General features: G+C 35.3%; 2 protein-coding genes and 1 long non-coding RNA gene across 9 annotated transcripts in view; 2 read left to right on the top strand and 1 right to left on the bottom strand.

The window, feature by feature from the left end:
- Positions 1-10,496, top strand: part of nek10 (NIMA-related kinase 10) — a 15,755-nt gene extending 5,259 nt beyond the window's left edge. The window contains exons 11-35 of one of the 2 annotated variants that reach the window (XM_043262091.1): positions 1-50; positions 1,183-1,407; positions 1,487-1,626; positions 2,762-2,823; positions 2,923-2,997; positions 3,085-3,149; positions 3,386-3,488; positions 3,626-3,754; positions 3,845-3,982; positions 4,375-4,420; positions 4,739-4,860; positions 4,940-5,042; positions 5,129-5,204; positions 5,287-5,416; positions 5,831-5,901; positions 7,040-7,238; positions 7,311-7,401; positions 7,744-7,795; positions 7,885-7,919; positions 8,068-8,168; positions 8,239-8,349; positions 8,691-8,799; positions 8,877-8,929; positions 9,703-9,758; positions 9,830-10,496. The exon at positions 1-50 is cut by the window's left edge and continues 37 nt beyond it. In XM_043262091.1, coding sequence (XP_043118026.1) covers positions 1-50; positions 1,183-1,407; positions 1,487-1,626; positions 2,762-2,823; positions 2,923-2,997; positions 3,085-3,149; positions 3,386-3,488; positions 3,626-3,754; positions 3,845-3,982; positions 4,375-4,420; positions 4,739-4,860; positions 4,940-5,042; positions 5,129-5,204; positions 5,287-5,416; positions 5,831-5,901; positions 7,040-7,238; positions 7,311-7,401; positions 7,744-7,795; positions 7,885-7,919; positions 8,068-8,168; positions 8,239-8,349; positions 8,691-8,799; positions 8,877-8,929; positions 9,703-9,758; positions 9,830-9,878 — 2,391 coding nt within the window. In that variant the 3' untranslated portion in view covers positions 9,879-10,496. Of the gene's footprint in view, positions 51-1,182; positions 1,408-1,486; positions 1,627-2,761; positions 2,998-3,084; positions 3,150-3,385; positions 3,489-3,625; positions 3,755-3,844; positions 3,983-4,374; positions 4,421-4,738; positions 4,861-4,939; positions 5,043-5,128; positions 5,205-5,286; positions 5,417-5,830; positions 5,902-7,039; positions 7,239-7,310; positions 7,402-7,743; positions 7,796-7,884; positions 7,920-8,067; positions 8,169-8,238; positions 8,350-8,690; positions 8,800-8,876; positions 8,930-9,702; positions 9,759-9,829 lie in introns of both variants that reach the window. The other variant, XM_043262090.1, reaches the window with a different exon arrangement.
- A 794-nt stretch (positions 10,497-11,290) lies between these two features.
- Positions 11,291-17,500, bottom strand: part of nr1d2a (nuclear receptor subfamily 1, group D, member 2a) — an 8,254-nt gene continuing 2,044 nt past the window's right edge. For 3 of the 5 annotated variants that reach the window (XM_043262095.1, XM_043262092.1, XM_043262094.1), the window contains 7 exons: positions 16,625-16,837; positions 16,451-16,539; positions 15,397-15,541; positions 14,743-15,275; positions 13,602-13,787; positions 13,303-13,513; positions 11,291-12,401 (listed from right to left, as the gene is read on the bottom strand). In XM_043262095.1, the coding sequence (XP_043118030.1) occupies positions 12,205-12,401; positions 13,303-13,513; positions 13,602-13,787; positions 14,743-15,275; positions 15,397-15,541; positions 16,451-16,539; positions 16,625-16,837 (1,574 nt within the window). In that variant the 3' untranslated portion in view covers positions 11,291-12,204. The remainder of the gene's footprint in view (positions 12,402-13,302; positions 13,514-13,601; positions 13,788-14,742; positions 15,276-15,396; positions 15,542-16,450; positions 16,540-16,624; positions 16,838-17,500) is intronic. The other 2 variants (XM_043262096.1, XM_043262093.1) reach the window with 1 other exon arrangement.
- The window catches only part of LOC122361130, a 44,991-nt gene continuing 41,188 nt past the window's right edge, over positions 13,698-17,500 (top strand). For both annotated transcript variants that reach the window (XR_006252865.1, XR_006252862.1), the window contains exon 1: positions 13,698-13,821. This is a non-coding gene — a long non-coding RNA (uncharacterized LOC122361130). The remainder of the gene's footprint in view (positions 13,822-17,500) is intronic.

Here is a 17,500-nt window from a genome sequence, read left to right as displayed (position 1 = left end):
GTGGAGAATCTTCTAGTTTTTTTACAAGAGTATGACGTGTTTTCGAAAAGGTAAGTAGAGACAAGGCTCGTTTGATGTCTTGTTAATATCTTTTGCGGTCTGTGTGCTTTTGTACATACCGCTCGTTTTTTAGCCTCTGGATATGGTGCATTTGTTAACAGTGTAACTGGAAATATGGGAAGATGTATACTCGTAAACTTTTTTCAGAGATTAAATGAAAATTCTAATATTTTAAGTTGCAGTGAGAGATCACTATTAGTTGCTGTTACTTTGCAGACCGTGCAACACCTTAGAGCGTTAGTGATTTCATACACTGCCACTCAAAAGGTTGGGGTAGGTAAAAAAAAAACTGTTAAAGAATGATTTTATTGAGCAGAGAAGGATTGGCTGGATCAAACGTCACAGTGAAGACATTTTGATTTTATATATTTTTCAGAACAGTTTGTTGCTTGCCGGTATTATGTCAATCAGGTTGCTTGGAAATATATATTGCGATTATTACTGTCCAACGATTAATTGCAATTTAATTGCATCACCAAAAAAAAAAATGGTTTAAATAAGTGTGTACTGTATATATTCTTATGTATATTGTCTATAAATTCAAACGCATACAGCATATTTTGAAAATATTGTGTTTATGTGTATATATTAGTACTGTCAAACCAATATTGCATGATATATGTGTGTATATTGTGTATGTGTCTTTTATTTATTTATTTATATATATATATATATATATATATATATATATATATATATATTATAATTTTAAATACATGTAAATATTTTTCAATATATACTGTACTAGTGTGTGTGTGTGTGTGTGTGTGTGTATATATATATATATATATATATATATATATATATATATATATATATACAGTACAGTTCAGTTCATACACTTCAGTTTTCAGTTCATACACTATACTACAGTTTTTATATTATATATAATATATAAATGTAATTTCTTTATATATACATGCATATGTGTATTTATATACACATAATAAATATTTCCAGTACACACACATATATTATGTAATCAAAAACTTTTATATTGGATGCACATCACAATTAGTTTGACTCACTACTTGCAATTTTCATGCGATGCACTGGTGCCTCTAGAGTCACTTCTCCTTCAAATCCGAATTGATTTGGATATTATTTGTGATGATGCCTCAGGTTGAGCGCGGAGCTGCTGCGGTTGCTGTGCTCGGTGCAGTGTGTCAGGGATCAGGTGCGTCAGTGTGACGGGCTGCCGGTGCTGCTCAGTCTCCTTCACTCGGAGCACGTGAAGCTGCTGTGGAGCTCCGTGTGGGTTCTGGTGCAGCTGTGTCAGGATCCCGACACCAGCGCTGAGATCCGGGCGTGGGGCGGCGTGCAACAGCTGCTGCGCATCTTACACGGGTGAGTGTCTCAGTGCCGTCCGGGCAGGTTTTCAGAGCTTTACGTGCACTTTTAAGTCATGCGAAACTTTTGTTTTCAGAGAACGAGTGTACGTGTCCGACCACTCCACGATAGAAACTCTTTCCAGCGCCAACGCAGCGGGCAGGATACACAGACAGCACGTGCCAGCGGAGGCGAGCCCCCAAGAGACGGCCGAGAACACCATCAATCTGCAGGCAGGTGAGGATGCACAGGAAAATACAGGAATTCATGATTTTTTTTTTTATTACTGAAATATATGTATACATACACACATTTTTTTTGAACAACAATAACAACAAAAAAATGTATACACTTATACAAAAAAAATAATAATTTAAAATAAAGTAAAAATAATAATAAAGTCAATCAAAAAAATTAAAAAAATTCTATAATACAGGTATGGTTTCAACAAAAGAAAGCAGAGGATTCCACATTTTATAGAATGAAGGAATTCATGATTAATCATAATGATACAGGGCTTAATAGATCATAGGCTATATTAAAAGTTATAAAATATAGTCATATATCTATCTGTCTAATTGAAATTACTAATTGTAAACTTAGGAAATTAGAAAAATATATAATACAATAGTTTTTAAAAGTTTTTTCTCATTTATTACAAATATTTATTTTGTTAATTTACTGTTAATGATTAGTTATTTTTCTATCAAGACCAAACCTCAAATGTGGGATGACCCAAAAAAAAATTATTATATTACCTTTTGCTGTATTTTTCCTTTTTAAAAACATTTTTTGATGGTTCTCTGTGAGATGCATTTTTATTTATGTATCATTAATTCGGTGTTTACAATAAGATTCATTCGTTAACAATAGTTTTAAATTCAACAAATATTTTAATTCAAACCTGTTTTGGGTAAACGTTGACTGCCATAGCATTTTTTCTCCTAAAATATCTTCCTTTGTGAACAGAGAAATTCATACAGATTTGTAACTGCTTACGGGTGAACAATGAACAACTGTGTGTTTTTAATAAAGATGAATGAATACTGCAATAAATGTATTGTTCATGGTTTGCTCAATGAGTTAAATAATGTTAACTATTTATTGTAAAGTATTACCAATTCGTTCATAATTTATGCATTTATTTATTTAGTTTGTTTCGTTTTTTGGCGGTATTATTTTCACTCCTTTGTGCATTTGTGTATTTGTACTTTATGATTTATTTTGTGATTTATGTGTGTGATATGCATATTATTATTTACATGCGTCATTATTTATGATATACATATAACGTTTGAGCTGACTTTTTTTTTGACATCGTCTTGCATTAAAATAAAAACACAATTAATCAAACTCCTGTCCCTGTTCCCAGCATGCTGTGCAGCGATCACTGAGCTTGTTTTGGACGACACAACAGCACATAACGTGGTCCAGGTAGTCACTTCTCTCTGTCACCTGCTCCTCTTCGATCAGAAACATCAATTGGCATTTTTCCCGTCTTTATACAGTCCGCATGCTACGATTCTGTTTCAGGAGAATGGTGTGTACATAATTGGCAAACTGATTTTGCCACAAAACCTTCAAGATCCTCAGGCAAAATCCTTACAGGTACGTCAAAAGTGACTTACCGTCTCAAGCAGGTTTCGTATGAAATATACTGTATTTATCGCATAATAATTTCACTGTTTTCTGAAGTGTTATGCTTTCAGGGCCCTACGTTTCCTTTTTAGCATGGAACGCAATAGACATCACTTTAAAAGGTATTTTATTTAATTGATTTATTTTACAGAAATGCATTGCATTTTTCAGTCATTATTATTTTATTTGTATGATCTAGGTGTTTTTTTTATTTCGGGGGTATTTATTTATTTCTTTATTGGTTGGTTGGTATCTGAATAAAATGGCGTGGATGCTTTTTTTTTTTTTTTTTTTGTCTTTATTTTTTTGGATGTATCTAATTGAAATAATGTTGGTGCAAATTTTTTGCTTGTTCCAGACTATTTCCTCCAGAGTTGTTTGAGATGTTTATAGATGTCGGGCACTACGTAAGAGACATTACCGCATATGAGCCGTTGCAGGAGAAAATGGCCGTCTTATCGGTAAGATAGTGCTGATCTTTCTTGCTGCATCTCCCACTTTACATTGAAGCTCTAGCACTAAACTAGCTAGAGACAAAGGTCAAAGCCCTCTCTCTGCAACCTGTTTATCTGTTTTCATCCGTTTATCTTTTCTGTAGGAGGAGGAATTGGATGTTCTCAGGGAAAGCATGGAGACGGTGAACCAGAACCGACCTCCTCTGAGAGTGATCAATGGTTATGCGGTTTTGGACCATCTGGGCAGCGGCGCATTTGGCAGCGTCTTTAAGGTGAGCCTTTTTTTCCCCCCTGTTTACTTGCGCTGTGTTGGTTGATAGTTTAATTGAGGCCCTCGCCGCCTTTTGTGCTCCGACTCAAAGGTCCGTAAGCAGAGCGGACAGAACATTCTGGCGCTGAAGGAGGTGAACTTTCACAATCCGGCCTTTGGCAAAGACAAGCGATCCAGAGACAGCAGCGCGGAGAAGATTGTGTCTGAGCTGACCATCATTAAAGAGCAGGTGAGTATGTGGAGTCACGAAAAAACATTTTGCTAAATCCCAAGAAACCTGAAATTTCAGCCTAAAATGATATTAATAATAATTAAAAAAACACTTTACGTAAAGAATAATAAATCTTGCTTGCATGCCAGATAAGCACATTTTCATTGCCGTAGTGCTCAATGAATAAATAAATCTCATTATGTAAAAATGTCCGTATTTAGGTAAAAGCATTTGTAAATAATTACATGGCGTATGGTGTTCATTACTGCATTTGTACATAACTGTGGTCATTAAAAATGTGTTAAGCTAGGAAATGAATGTCACAGTTAAAATAAGCAATCCAAAGTCATATTTTTGCATTTTTAAGACCCTGAAAGTCTCACACTGAAATAATTGTTAATTCCTTTCAGATGTCTCATCCGAACATTGTAAAATACTTCAAAACATTTTTAGAAGGTATGTACTCCTATATTTATATCTAGATTATATTATATACAATATCAATATTTAATGAAATGCGTATATAATGAACATTTAAGTTGTATTTAAGCACACTGGGGTCCAAAAACCTGTGAAAATGCTTTGGTTTAATTGCTTCCTACATTTATTATAAATGTTTCCCCAACGAATAATGAATTAGAGTCAAATTCAGATGTTTAGAAATGAACAAAAAATGTGAATGTTTTATCATTTGGTTTATCCCAGATTTTCATTGCATTCTCATACTTTTGGATCCCATGTGAATAAATCTATAATTTATCGTCTTTGTCTCAGCTGATAAGCTCTATATCGTGATGGAGCTCATAGAAGGAGCTCCTCTGGCTGAGCATTTCAGCTCTCTCAAAGAAAAGCGGCAGACGTTCACCGAGGAGAGAGTCTGGAACATTTTCATACAGGTGAGGAGCTCCAACCTTGAACAGAACGAAGAAAAATACGAAATAAAAGCGAAAGGAGTTCATACTGAAACCTCCACAGATCTGTCTGGCTCTGAGATACTTGCACAAGGAGAAACGGATCGTCCACCGAGATCTCACACCCAATAACATCATGCTCGGAGAGAGAGATAAAGTCACTATTAGTGAGTTACCATGTATATCTAGAGGGGTTTTAGGCACGCTGCTTCACATTGCTAACGTGATAATAACCAATCTAATCTTTTCCCAGCTGACTTTGGTCTTGCGAAACAGAAACAGGAGAACAGTAAGCTGACGTCAGTGGTCGGGACGATACTGTACTGCTGGTGTGTACTTCTCAAATACAACCAGGTGAACGTGTGTTGGAGTTTGAGGGCGTTGAGGAGTTCTGTTTTTTTTGCGTGTCAGTCCAGAGATCGTGAAGAACGAGCCGTACGGCGAGAAGGCAGACGTTTGGGCCGCGGGCTGCATCCTCTATCAGATGGTCACCCTCACGCCTCCGTTCTACAGCGCAAACATGCTCTCGCTCGCTACCAAGGTGACGGGTCTAGCCCATACTGAAGAAACACTCAGAATCATTCAGATTTCAAAAGACGTCTTCCCTATCACGGGTTACGAAAGGATCACGTTTTGAGCGACAAGACAAAAACACTTTCACTTTCTTATAATATGCAGTTATTTTTACCTTTTCTTTTGTTCAGTGTCTCCCTAACGATTCGTTAATTGGTTAATTTCTCCATACCCCTCCTTTGCATGAATGGTATCCGTGCTGATTGGTCGATTTTACGCAAAGCAGTGTTTGTGAGCTTTTAATGCTCCAGAGGCAGCACCTAGTGGTGAGGAATTGTGCTCGTTGTCAAAAATCAATAAAAGGGGCACTTTAAATCATGCATTTGTCTCCCTTTATAATGCTTGTTAGGTTGGTTTGATCTGATCTTGCTCGTGTGTTTAGATTGTGGAAGCGGTCTATGAGCCAGTACAAGACAAAGCCTTCTCTGAGAGAGTGACTCACATGATTAAATGGTATGATTCCCACTCGCCGTTTACATATATAGAGCCTCTTTTGTCCACCAAGGCTTGATTTTTCATCAAAAATACAGTAAAAGCAGTGATATCGTGAAATAATGTTGCAGTTTAAAAGTCTTTTGTATGTGAATGCGTATGTGTGTTTCAAAGCTGGATTTTCAACATCATTGATTTACTCTTCATACTAATAGGCTGATTTTAAGCTGAGTTACCAATTATTATTGGTGCTTAATTGGTAATAATGTTTTTATTAGTGCTGTCAAACGATTAATGGCATATATATATATATATATATATATATATATATATATATATATATATATATATTTATATATATATATATATATATATATATATATATATATATATATATATATATATATATATATATATAAATATATATATAGAAAATATATATATATATATATATATATATATATATATATTTATATGTATATATATTTATATTTATGTATATATTTATATTAATGTAATTTATTTTATATATAAGTCTTATATAAATCAACATTTTTGTGACATATACATGCACGTGTGTTATTTACTTATACATATTAAATATACACACGTATATACCACACACTCATACAAACAAAAACATAGTTTTTATTATCATCAGTGTTGAAAATGGTTTTGTGACTTAATATTTTTGTGGAACAGGATAGAGTAGAAATTAAAAATAATTATTTGCAATAGAAATAATTCTGTGATATATTACATGCATATTAAAAATATATTAACATATTAAAATAAAAACATTTATTTTAAATTGTGATTATAAATTTACAGTGTTATTTTTTTACATTAATAAATTCAGCTTCGGTAAGCAAAAACAAACTTTTATAGAATAACAATAAAAAAGGTGGTTATTTTCACAATTATTTCTGTATTTTCTAACAACCTTAAGTGAAAAGGATGAGTATTAGCTCTGTAATTGATGCTTTGGCTGTATTTTATATGCCTTCTGCCACTGAGAATCATGGGAAATGCGGTCCTGTTGCTTCCTGTATTTTCTGGCGTGCATCAACAGTACACTAAATAGATTTTTCAGGTTAGTTTATTTGTTTTCAGAAGATGTAGCACCTTCACAGCACGCGTTCCCTTTGTCTTTTGGCAGGTGCTTGACTCCAAACGCAGACGAGCGTCCGGACATCATCGAGGTCAGCTCCGGGATTTCAGATGTAATGATGAAGTTTGTGGACAATCTCTGCGCCTCCTATAATTCACTGGAGAAAAGGGCAGAACGAGACAGGAAGAGAGCGCAGAAGTACTTCCTGGAGAGCAACAGGACCAGGATGTGGGGCCCGATGCAGCCGGTTAGATCCGAAAACGACATTTCGTCATCATTATAACCTGTCTGTCGGCTGATAATGATGTTTTTGATTCAGAGTGCCATCCTCGAAGAACAAGATGCAACCCGGGATGCAACTCAGAGATCGGAAACTTCTGCATCGATTTCAGAACAAAATCCAAGTCAAGGTGACAGACTTTACCTCTAAATATATTCTACAGATGCATTTTAATGCGGATGCCTTTAATTATTGCTGTATGTGAACTGTGTTAGAGCACACTGAGAATGCAGTGCAAATTATACCTATACTTGTAAATGTAAAAATACTGTAGTAGCTAATAATAACGCGTCTGGTTTAATATAAGAAGTAAAACTCTAGCGCCCTCTTGCGTGCTGAGGTGGTATGTTTCTAGGGAAAGATTTTATTTATTCACAGCATGATCTCTTTTAAAGTTCCAGCAGTCATGTATGTGCTCAAAATGCTTTATTTGCTCCAGTAAGATTCATTTTTTTCCATTCTTAATGCGTAGAAACGCCTGGGAATGTCGCTTTAAAATCTCCCGATGAGCTGAACACGCTCAGGTGAGCTTATTACAGGAACGGCTCTCATGACGAAATGTTATTTATAAATAATAAAAAAAGCGGTATAAATCTCTCTGTCTTGCATTTAGCGGCGCGGATTGCCAAAAAGCGAAAGCACGGCCAGGTAAAAAAAAAAAAACTTAACGTGCGCAAATACGATTATTTAATACGACTATTTTGATACTTTTAAGTACCTGTGTCCTCACGCTTAAGGGTTAAACACCCAATGCTTAATTTCTTTTGTTTCACTCGTGTTTGTCACACGTTCACAGCATCGGCGGGAATTTATTTATCTCAGAGAAAAGTTCGACAGATCGACGATCCCAACCAAAGGCTTCTCGAACTTCTGCATAAGATTATATTCATAACTCAGGTAATTTAGGCTCTAGTCATTTTTCCCCGCATGTTTCGGTCTCTCTAATATTCATATTTTCTCTTATTAGCTCCCTCCTGCTCCACAAAACAGCTTGAAGCAGCGGGCCGTCGAGCGCTTCAAGAAGCCTCTTTTCACGTACGGAAGCGATCCGTACAATCTGAAGGTGGAGCTCAATAAGGTACTTCCTCTGTTCAAACGCAACGCCGATCTGTTTTTGTGCGTCACCGAATCCAAATCTTCATTTTTGTTCATACGAATCAGCATGCACCGCATACTTTTGCTCATTTTGAGCCTGTGAATCAGATTGAGCCGTATTTTCTATTTGCATTTGAGCTCTGTGCTTTATCTTAATAATGACTGAGCCATAAAATGCATCGAATGTTGTTTTTTGTAATATTTTTAAATATGGATGTGCCTGCTATACCGTATGCCAGGCTAATGGTGGAAAAGATTCATTACCGTGAACGTCAGTGGGGGTGCTTTGAGTTGAAAAAGACCTTTTGGTTTGAACCCTTTCAGGTTCTTCAAGGAAGCCAGGAGCTGGTGGAGATGTCTTCAGCCAGCAGAGAGTGGTGGTCCATGATTCAGTCTCTGAGTTCAGAGCCATCCACTGCAGAAACCCGCGGAGGTCTAACTCCGTACTGTACAGTTTTCTCCTTGGTTTCATTTTAAAGCTCTCCTGATTTTGCCTAAATTGTTTTGCAGGGGAATCAGGTTACACCAGTCTTCAAGATGGACTCACCTATGAGGACATGCAGGTGGGATAATTAATTTTCCCTTTTGTTGTGCGGTACATTTTGAACTTTCACGAATGAATGCGTGAATCGTTTTAATACCGTTTCGCGTCATTTCAACAACCAGCATGAGCAATTAATCAGGAGATACTTACTGACGTGTTGCTTTATTATTTATGAACAAAACAAAAAAACCCAAAACAATAAAAAATGGTATTGAGGACAAAAGAAAGTTAATTATCGTTTCAGTAGTAATGGCCAAGAAAACGTGCCTGATTTGAAACATTAAAATTCTTTAAATTCATTAAAAAATATTTTTGTTAAATTAAAATCATAGGAAATATTATTTAATTAATCTGCTACTCCTCTTAGCTAAAGTCAGTGTAAATGTAAATCTAGGAAAAATAATACTGTTTTTTATTTTAAAGGCAAAAATGTTAAAATATGTCTTTCTGTATCATGTTTTTAAAAAATAAGAATTCTGAAATGTTACTCCTAAATGTACTGTTTTTATTAAACATTATTTCTAACTTTGACTTGTTGTTAATGTTGCTATTAATAATAATAGCAATTATTATTATTATATTATATATATTGTTATAATTAGTCTTTATTGCTGTATTTGTAATTCTTTCAAATCAATAAAAAAAAAACTTGATTATCATTTAAATAAATATGCATAAAAAAAGGAAAATGATGAATGTTAAATTGTTCGTTTTTATTGGTCAAATTCAGTGCAACAGAAATGCGTCGAGTGTAATATTTTCTGAAGTATGTGATATAATGTAATGTTTCAGAGTATGGTGGAGGACGTGCTGGAGGAGAAAGGCTATTACAGCGCGGCTCCCGGCAGGTAAAGAGGATTCAAGCTGTTTTCCGCCGGATTTCTTCCGCTCTCGTTGACTCTGTCTGTGTGAACGGCAGAAGTGACGTGGATTCGGGAGCGGGAACCAGACGAACTCAATCCCCGTGACCCGGCCCCCCTCCAGCGGCGCTCGCGTCTGCCCCGGCGACAGCCTCTCAGGTCAACCTGACAATAATCACATTATGAATCATAAGCTGATTACGTGCGTATGAACCACACGTGCTGCTGTCTGGAGTATATTAGATTGCAACGATAGCCGGGGGCTCGCACACGACGATTTACCTCGTTTGACTCCGTGCACTTTACCGCGTGTGATTTCCCTTGCTGTGTTTTTACCGATTCACGCGAAACAGACCTTTGAATGAAATATAGTTTCAATATAAAATAGCACTTTCGTTTTTGATGACCGAATGAACGTACAGCTTCTACCCACGTCAAAAGCGGTGGGAATAGATTGAACAAAATATAAAGAGCGTTTATGTGTGATGTGTGTGGTATAATGACATTGTTTTCTATGTTTTATGCACATTCAGCGGTGTGCAGGGGCCTCGTCTATTAAATGTTGTGCAGAAACTATCCTGAAATCGCACATGAAATGCACACCATCATCATAATTCACGTCAAAGACGGTTTTCATAAATAAGCTTTATGAGGCCCCTGAAGCCCGAGAGCACTAGAAAATCATTCATTGTTTTTGTCAATCCTGCAAATAAAAAATTAAAAATACATTGGAGAGAAATATTTAATATTCTGCTGAATTTCTAGGACACAAATCAAACGTAAAACAATTTTTTTTTTTTTAGATTACACTTCTTCTCAACAAGAACGTTGTATGATGTGTTTTTTGTTAATAGTAAAAAAATATATATAATGAAAAGCAAAAAATGTGGACATTAAAATTAATTAATGCTGCAACGTAAGCATCGTTTTTGGTTAATGTTAACAAATGCAACAAGTAATGTTTACAAATGAAATCTATTTTTGATGTTTTACCTATTTAAATACTTTTATTTTATGTTAAATGAGAAAAGTTTATTGACAAAATATTTGCACAAAAATCTACAAAATAAAAAAAATTATTTATGTGTCTGAATTGTATCCCCACCTATGTTTTCCTAAATATTCAATTAGAAATAATCATGGAAAGCGTATTAAATATGTACACAGCATGCAAATTTTCAGACTAATTTAAAATAATTTTATTTAATTTTAATAATTTAATTTAATCTAATTTAAAATACGCACTACACGGTTTGAGTATAATAAATAAACCTGGTGATATCAAGCACCTAATTTTTTAATGATCCAATTATTCAAGCAGACCGCCTTAATAGAGTTAATAGCTTGAAACGTCAAAATAACATCCTAGCTGAATGAAATGAATAATGCCACACACACACGTAAATGAGCTATTTATCATTGCATATCAATTTTCAGTACTGGCTAAAAAAAAATAATAATAATAAAAAAAATATATATATATAAAATCACGTCGGTGAATAAAATAAAAGACACGCCGGTAAATGACAAGTAAATATTTATTGATTTTTTTTTTTTATAATGATATATTTCAAATAGATATACACAACTATACATACTGCACTGTTTTGTATAAGGAAACAAAAAAAACATGGACACACCAGAGCCGAACGAGAGAGCGGTACGTCTTTTCCTGCGTGTCGCAGGCTGAGAAATGTCCGTGTTGTCGAGCTGTTTCCATATGCATAGAGTAAACCGGGAGCAGCGCGTCCCAAAATAACTGGGATTTTAACACCGTTTCCCTGCTCCGCGATGATTACAGAGAAGAAAAACAACAAATGTTCCCCGCGTCCGTCAATCTGGCGAAAAGTGATAAGGCAATCTGTACAAACGTCCATAAATAAACTCCGTCTCTTTCATAGTTTTGTTCAAGTCCACTATACATGTTTCCCGCTGCATAATGGAAGACTAATAACACCTCTCTGTACGTGGTCTATAGAAAAACGCCATTTAAAGTGACTCCACTCATAAATTACAACTCGGCACCGTTATTATGGTGTTATTATGTTCCTCAACACCTCGTGCAAAAGCGTTGCCCCTGTCATACAGGTTCAAATGACGCCAACATGCTGCTAGCAACAGACATACATTCAGGAAAAAAAGTACATAAGATACGACATAAAGCTGCTCGGATACGAATAGCCATGCGTTAGCAGCTATTGCACGTAATGGAAGGATGATACGCGGCTGAGGAAGAGTCTGGTGTTTTACAAACGAATGCGAAACGCAGACGACCTTTGCTTGTGCGTGATGAGCAAATAACAACGATCTGTAATATAGTTTTAAAACCCGAACGCTTCCGAACGCGTCTCTCAATCACAAATTGGTACAAAAAAAAAAGCCTGTTAAATACATTCGAGAGTTAATTTACAGCCCCGGGCCGGTCAGACGGGGGTTAAGGTTGGATTTTGAAGGCGAGCAGCTCCTCGGAGTGCATGTTGTTGAGCGAACGCAGCTCGGGCAGCTTCAGCAGCAGCTTGGTGAAGACGGCCGCTTCGTTCGAGTGGTTCTTCATGATCAGGTTCCTCAGGGCTCTGATCAGGGTCTCCTGCAGGGCCTCCACGCCGCTTACGTCCTCGATTGCCGATCGGTCTGCAAACAAAAACAAGCAGAGACTCATGAGCTTCACGAAAAAGAAGCCATTGGAGACGCTGATAACAATGCACATGAACGTGTGTACGTGAAAAAGCTAAATAAAACAGCTCCAAATTCAGCCATATTAATGTATGAGTAATCAAATAATATTATTACAAATAAATAAGAATTTCAATGATTCAAAATAAATAATTTGTAATAATGACATAATAATATAAACTATTAAAAATAATTGCTAATATATTAATGCAATTATGTACAAATACAATTATTTATAATTTAATTAAATATAATTAAATTACAAATTAAATAATTGTTTATATATATATATATATATATATATATATATCAATAAATAATTTAAAGACATTGTTTAATATTTAAATATAAAAATAAATTCTAAATAATTGGTTTATGATACTTATGTGCAAAATATGCAATACTATAAATGAGAAAAAAAAATCAATAAGTAAATAAAAAAAGGATTGTAATGTAAGTGATAAAAACATATGTGTTACAAAAAATTATAATACTTGCTGCCAAATATATATATATATATATATATATATATATATATATATATATATATTTATATCTATTAATTTGGTTTGGTTTTGATCTGTTATATATATATATATATATGTATATATTATTTTTATTTATTTATTTTTATCGGTTAATTTGGTTCAGTTTTGATGACGCCTTAGAAGACAGCTTCTTATATAGGCAGTAGACCACAGTACGACTTACTAGCTAACATTTCTCTTATACCCTAGCAATGTTATTTTTAGTACTAATATGTTTTGATATACTAAATGTATACTATAATTTTTTTCTTTGATTTTATTGGTGCTTTTATCACTTGTAGCGCATAGTTTCTTTGATTTTGAAGGCTTACCTGCAGACACCAGCACCACGGCGGAGAAGAGTCTCATCTCCTCCTCGTTGAGCTGCAGGGCGGTGAGCTTCTCGCTGAACTCGAACATGCAGTTGAGCAGCTCTCCGGCGCCCATCGAGCGCAGCAGGTCCACGCTGTACTTCCTGCCGCTCTGGAACGTCACGGTCCGCTCTTTCACATCGAACAACGGCACGAAGCGCACCATCAGCACCTGCGCAGAGCAAAACGGAGGAGAGCGTTAGGAGTCTGAGGGAGACGCAAGCGCTGTCCCAAACGCATCGGGACTCGTGCTGCTTTACCTCGAAGGTTCCCGCCTTGAGGAGGTTGACCTGGTCGTGTTGGGAGAGGTCCTGGAAGCCCGGGATCCGCTTGGCAAATTCCACCACTTCTCGTACGGCAGGGATGAAGCTCTTGGAAAACTCCTCCCAGATTTCGTGACCGGGCTTGCAGGGGTCCACGAAGGGGGAAACGCTCATGGGACACACCTGAGAGAAGACCAGCAGAGTCCGATTACACCAGGTACAGAGTAACAGCTAAAACAGCTTCATTTGTGTGCTTAAACCAAACTTATTAAATATGGAATTTATTCTTTACAGAGAACATTATATATATATATATATATATATATGTATATATATATATATATATATATATATATATATATATATATATATATATGTGTGTGTGTGTGTGTGTGTATTTAAAGTGAAATTATATTAATAATATATATATATAAATAATATATTATTATATAATTAATTATATTACTATTATTAACTTATTTAAAAACATAAATTTATATTTTCATAAAGTGTAATACAATTATTTATTCAATTTATTGCAATTATTTACAATTATTAAATTATTTATACTTTATATATATATATATATATATATATATATATATATATATATATATATATATATTTAATAATCACAAAAATTGAGTACACAAAATTGAGCTGAGATGGTGGATGCAGCCAGAGAATTTGTCTATAAATATATTTATAATAATAATAAAATAATGTAAAGAATTACAAACATTTTAAACAATAAATGAATCATATAGATTAAAATAAGATGTTAATATAAATGATTACATGCAATGCAATTATTAAAGTTGCATTATTATTGAAGTAAATTATTAATATTGAAAGCAAAACAAATATGTAGTATTGGTAATATTTTCTATATTATTTGTCGCATTTTAAACATTTTTCTCTATTAATTAGCTTTAACATCTTCATTTTAGTTTTGGTGTTTTTGTCATGTGCTTTTGTCTTTTTTCACATATATTTCTTTTAGTTTTAAAAAACATTTTCACTTCAAAAGTGCAGCTTTTTTCATTTAATTTCAGCTCTATTTCTAGTTAACAACAGCAGCACTAATCCTAAGTGTGCATTGCTAATATTGATGTATAAACAGCAGAAGGTCACTAACCAGGTGTCCCCTGTTTGCTCCAGCCTGGACTTCGTTCATGTTGTTTGTGTGCTGAGGCAGGTTTTGTGGGCTTCGACGGCACTGCTGGGTCAGGTGATACCCGGTCACGTGTTCCCTGTAAGGTCCGGCGGTGGTCTTCACGTTGTTTTCGGCGACCGGGTTTCTCTCGTTCCAGCGGCTCCAGGTTTCCCGCGGCTCCTCGTCCTCCTTATTACCGCAGCTGCCGAGCGTCTCGGAGCCGGCCGGAGACACGGAGCCGTACCCGAGCGGGCCGCGTCCGGAGCTCGCCGCGTCTTCCTCCCCGCTGTCGGACGAGCAGGACGAGGCCGTGTCCATGGGGACGGCCGACTCCGAGTCTCGGGACAGATCGGAGGAGGAGCGGGGGGAATCGGGCGGCGAGGGCGAGGACGAGCTGGAGTCGCTGTGAAGCATGCTCTGCAGCTGGCTGTTGTTCATCATGTTGTTCATGGCTGTCTGCATCTCCAGGAGCATCCGCTGCTTCTCACGCTCCGGGATGCGTCCGAAACGCACGGCTAAAAGAGAGATGCACTGCGTTTAGTTCAGCTGTGGCCTGCTTTTCTACACAAAAATGTAGTCGTGCGGGTCCTAAAGTCAACATCAGTAAAGCCTGAGCTCATATGTCTTGTATCTCACCGTCTCGGGACATCCCGACCGATAAACACTTCTTGAAGCGGCACTGCTGGCAGCGGTTGCGGTTTATCCGTACGATAGTGCAGCTTTCCGTCTTCAAGCATTTCTTATACTGAATATTCTGCTGGATGCTTCTTCTGAAGAAGCCCTGTAAGGAAATGTTCAAAATTCTATTATATTCATATTATTTTATATATTTATATATTAAAAAAATAATATATATATATTTAAAAATTAAGATAAAAAATAAATAAATATATATATATATATATATATATATATATATATATATATATATATTATTATTATTTTTTTTTTTTTAAATGTTATTATATATATATTTTTTTATCAGTTTTAGTTTTCAGTAATTTTAAAATTACCAGTATTAGTAAAAATTTTGTATACCAAGTATACAGTATACATTTTTTTTTTTTTTTTTCACCTTTAAAAATTATATACATATGTGTGTGCGTGTTTATTTAAGTTAACTATAAAGTTATTATAGTTCATTGACACTTCTGTTAATATTTTCTAAAATGTAAATATATTTCAGGTAGTTATCAAGGCAAAATTACTCATTTTAATTTAGTTTCACCTTATGTACTGAAAGATTTATAACTAAAATAAAAAACGTGAGACATTTTAAAAATTCTAAAAATAAAAAAAGACAAAAAAATGACACAAATTTGGAGTAAAATTTAAATAAAAACAAAAATAAAAATATTAATAAAATCAACAATAGTATTCAGGTATTAGTGACAACTGTAATAGTTTCTCAGTTATACTAAAATAGAACTAGAAATGACATATGAAAATATATTACAGGTTTGTTCCAAATCCTATTGACTAAAGAGATAACTTTGGAATGCAAACTCCAAAATGTTTGAGGCTATGCATAAAAAATACATTGGACGCACAAATAAATTAGTAAAATGCTGCATTTTGGGCTTGCATCCTCTGCCAAGCGATGCCTTGAAACGCTCCCCTACCTGCACATGACCTAGGTTTTGGAACAAACCCAAAATGTAAGACGATCCCGAGAGAAGTGTTTCCTCACCTTGCAGCCTTCACAGGCATGAACGCCGTAGTGGAAGCCCGAGGCGACGTCTCCGCACACTTTACACAGCAGCACCATCCCGTTGAGCTCTGGAAAAGCCAAGTGCGAGTTAGTCGTGCCCTGACCGTTTTAGACAAGCTGAGTCACATGCAAGCTCGTTCAGCGTTCACTCACTGGTGATGCTGCTCTTGGCAGCGGGGGTCTTGTCAGAAGCGTGTCCTCGTGGGTGTTTGGACAGCAGTGCGGCGGTGGGCAGGTCTGTCAGACGGCTCGCTTTAATGGGCAGAGGCGGGGAGGACGACGGGGAGCGGCTGTTAGAGCTGTCACTCATGCAGGACTCCGGGCTGGGGGCGGAGCTCGAGGAGCAGACGTAGGCTATCACGCCTCCTTGGAAATGAGGAAAAGGGGGAATGTCTTAAAAATGCACCTCAAAAAAAAAAAAAGAAAAAAATGCAAGCACAAAACGTACGAGCGTATGAGCACTAAACTTGATTTTGAATATGAATTAAATTTTCGGTCACAGAGAAATAAAAGTAACCACAACCATGTAACTAAATCCATGCAATAAGAGCGTTTTGTTTAACCTGGTTGCCAGTATTTCTCCTTTCAGTTTAAGCGGATGCACTGCAATGAGTAAAAAGCGGGATTTTTAAAAAAATGCACATTAAAAAAAATTGTTTATAAAAATATGGCCATCTATGCAGAGTACTAAACGTGATTTCAAATATGCCTTTTTTAATACCAAAAGAAATCTTACATAGTTAACAAAATAATTAAAAAAAAAAAAAAAAAAAAAATATATATATATATATATATATATATATATATATATATATATATATATATATATATATATATATATATATATATAAATTAAAATGATATTAAAACAAAAACATTAAATTAATAACTACTACTACTACTACTACTACTACTAATAATAATATATATTTTAAATCAGTAAAATTTACTTTTTTTTGGCCTAGTTGCCAACATTTCTCATTTTAGTTTGTGGATATAGTAAGATAGTAAAAAAACAAAAACAAAAGA

The sequence above is a fragment of the Puntigrus tetrazona genome, chromosome 16 (assembly GCF_018831695.1).
Source record: "Puntigrus tetrazona isolate hp1 chromosome 16, ASM1883169v1, whole genome shotgun sequence".
Lineage (NCBI taxonomy): Eukaryota > Metazoa > Chordata > Actinopteri > Cypriniformes > Cyprinidae > Puntigrus > Puntigrus tetrazona.
Note: the sequence above shows the minus strand (reverse complement) of the source record. Positions and strands in the feature narration are given on the sequence as shown.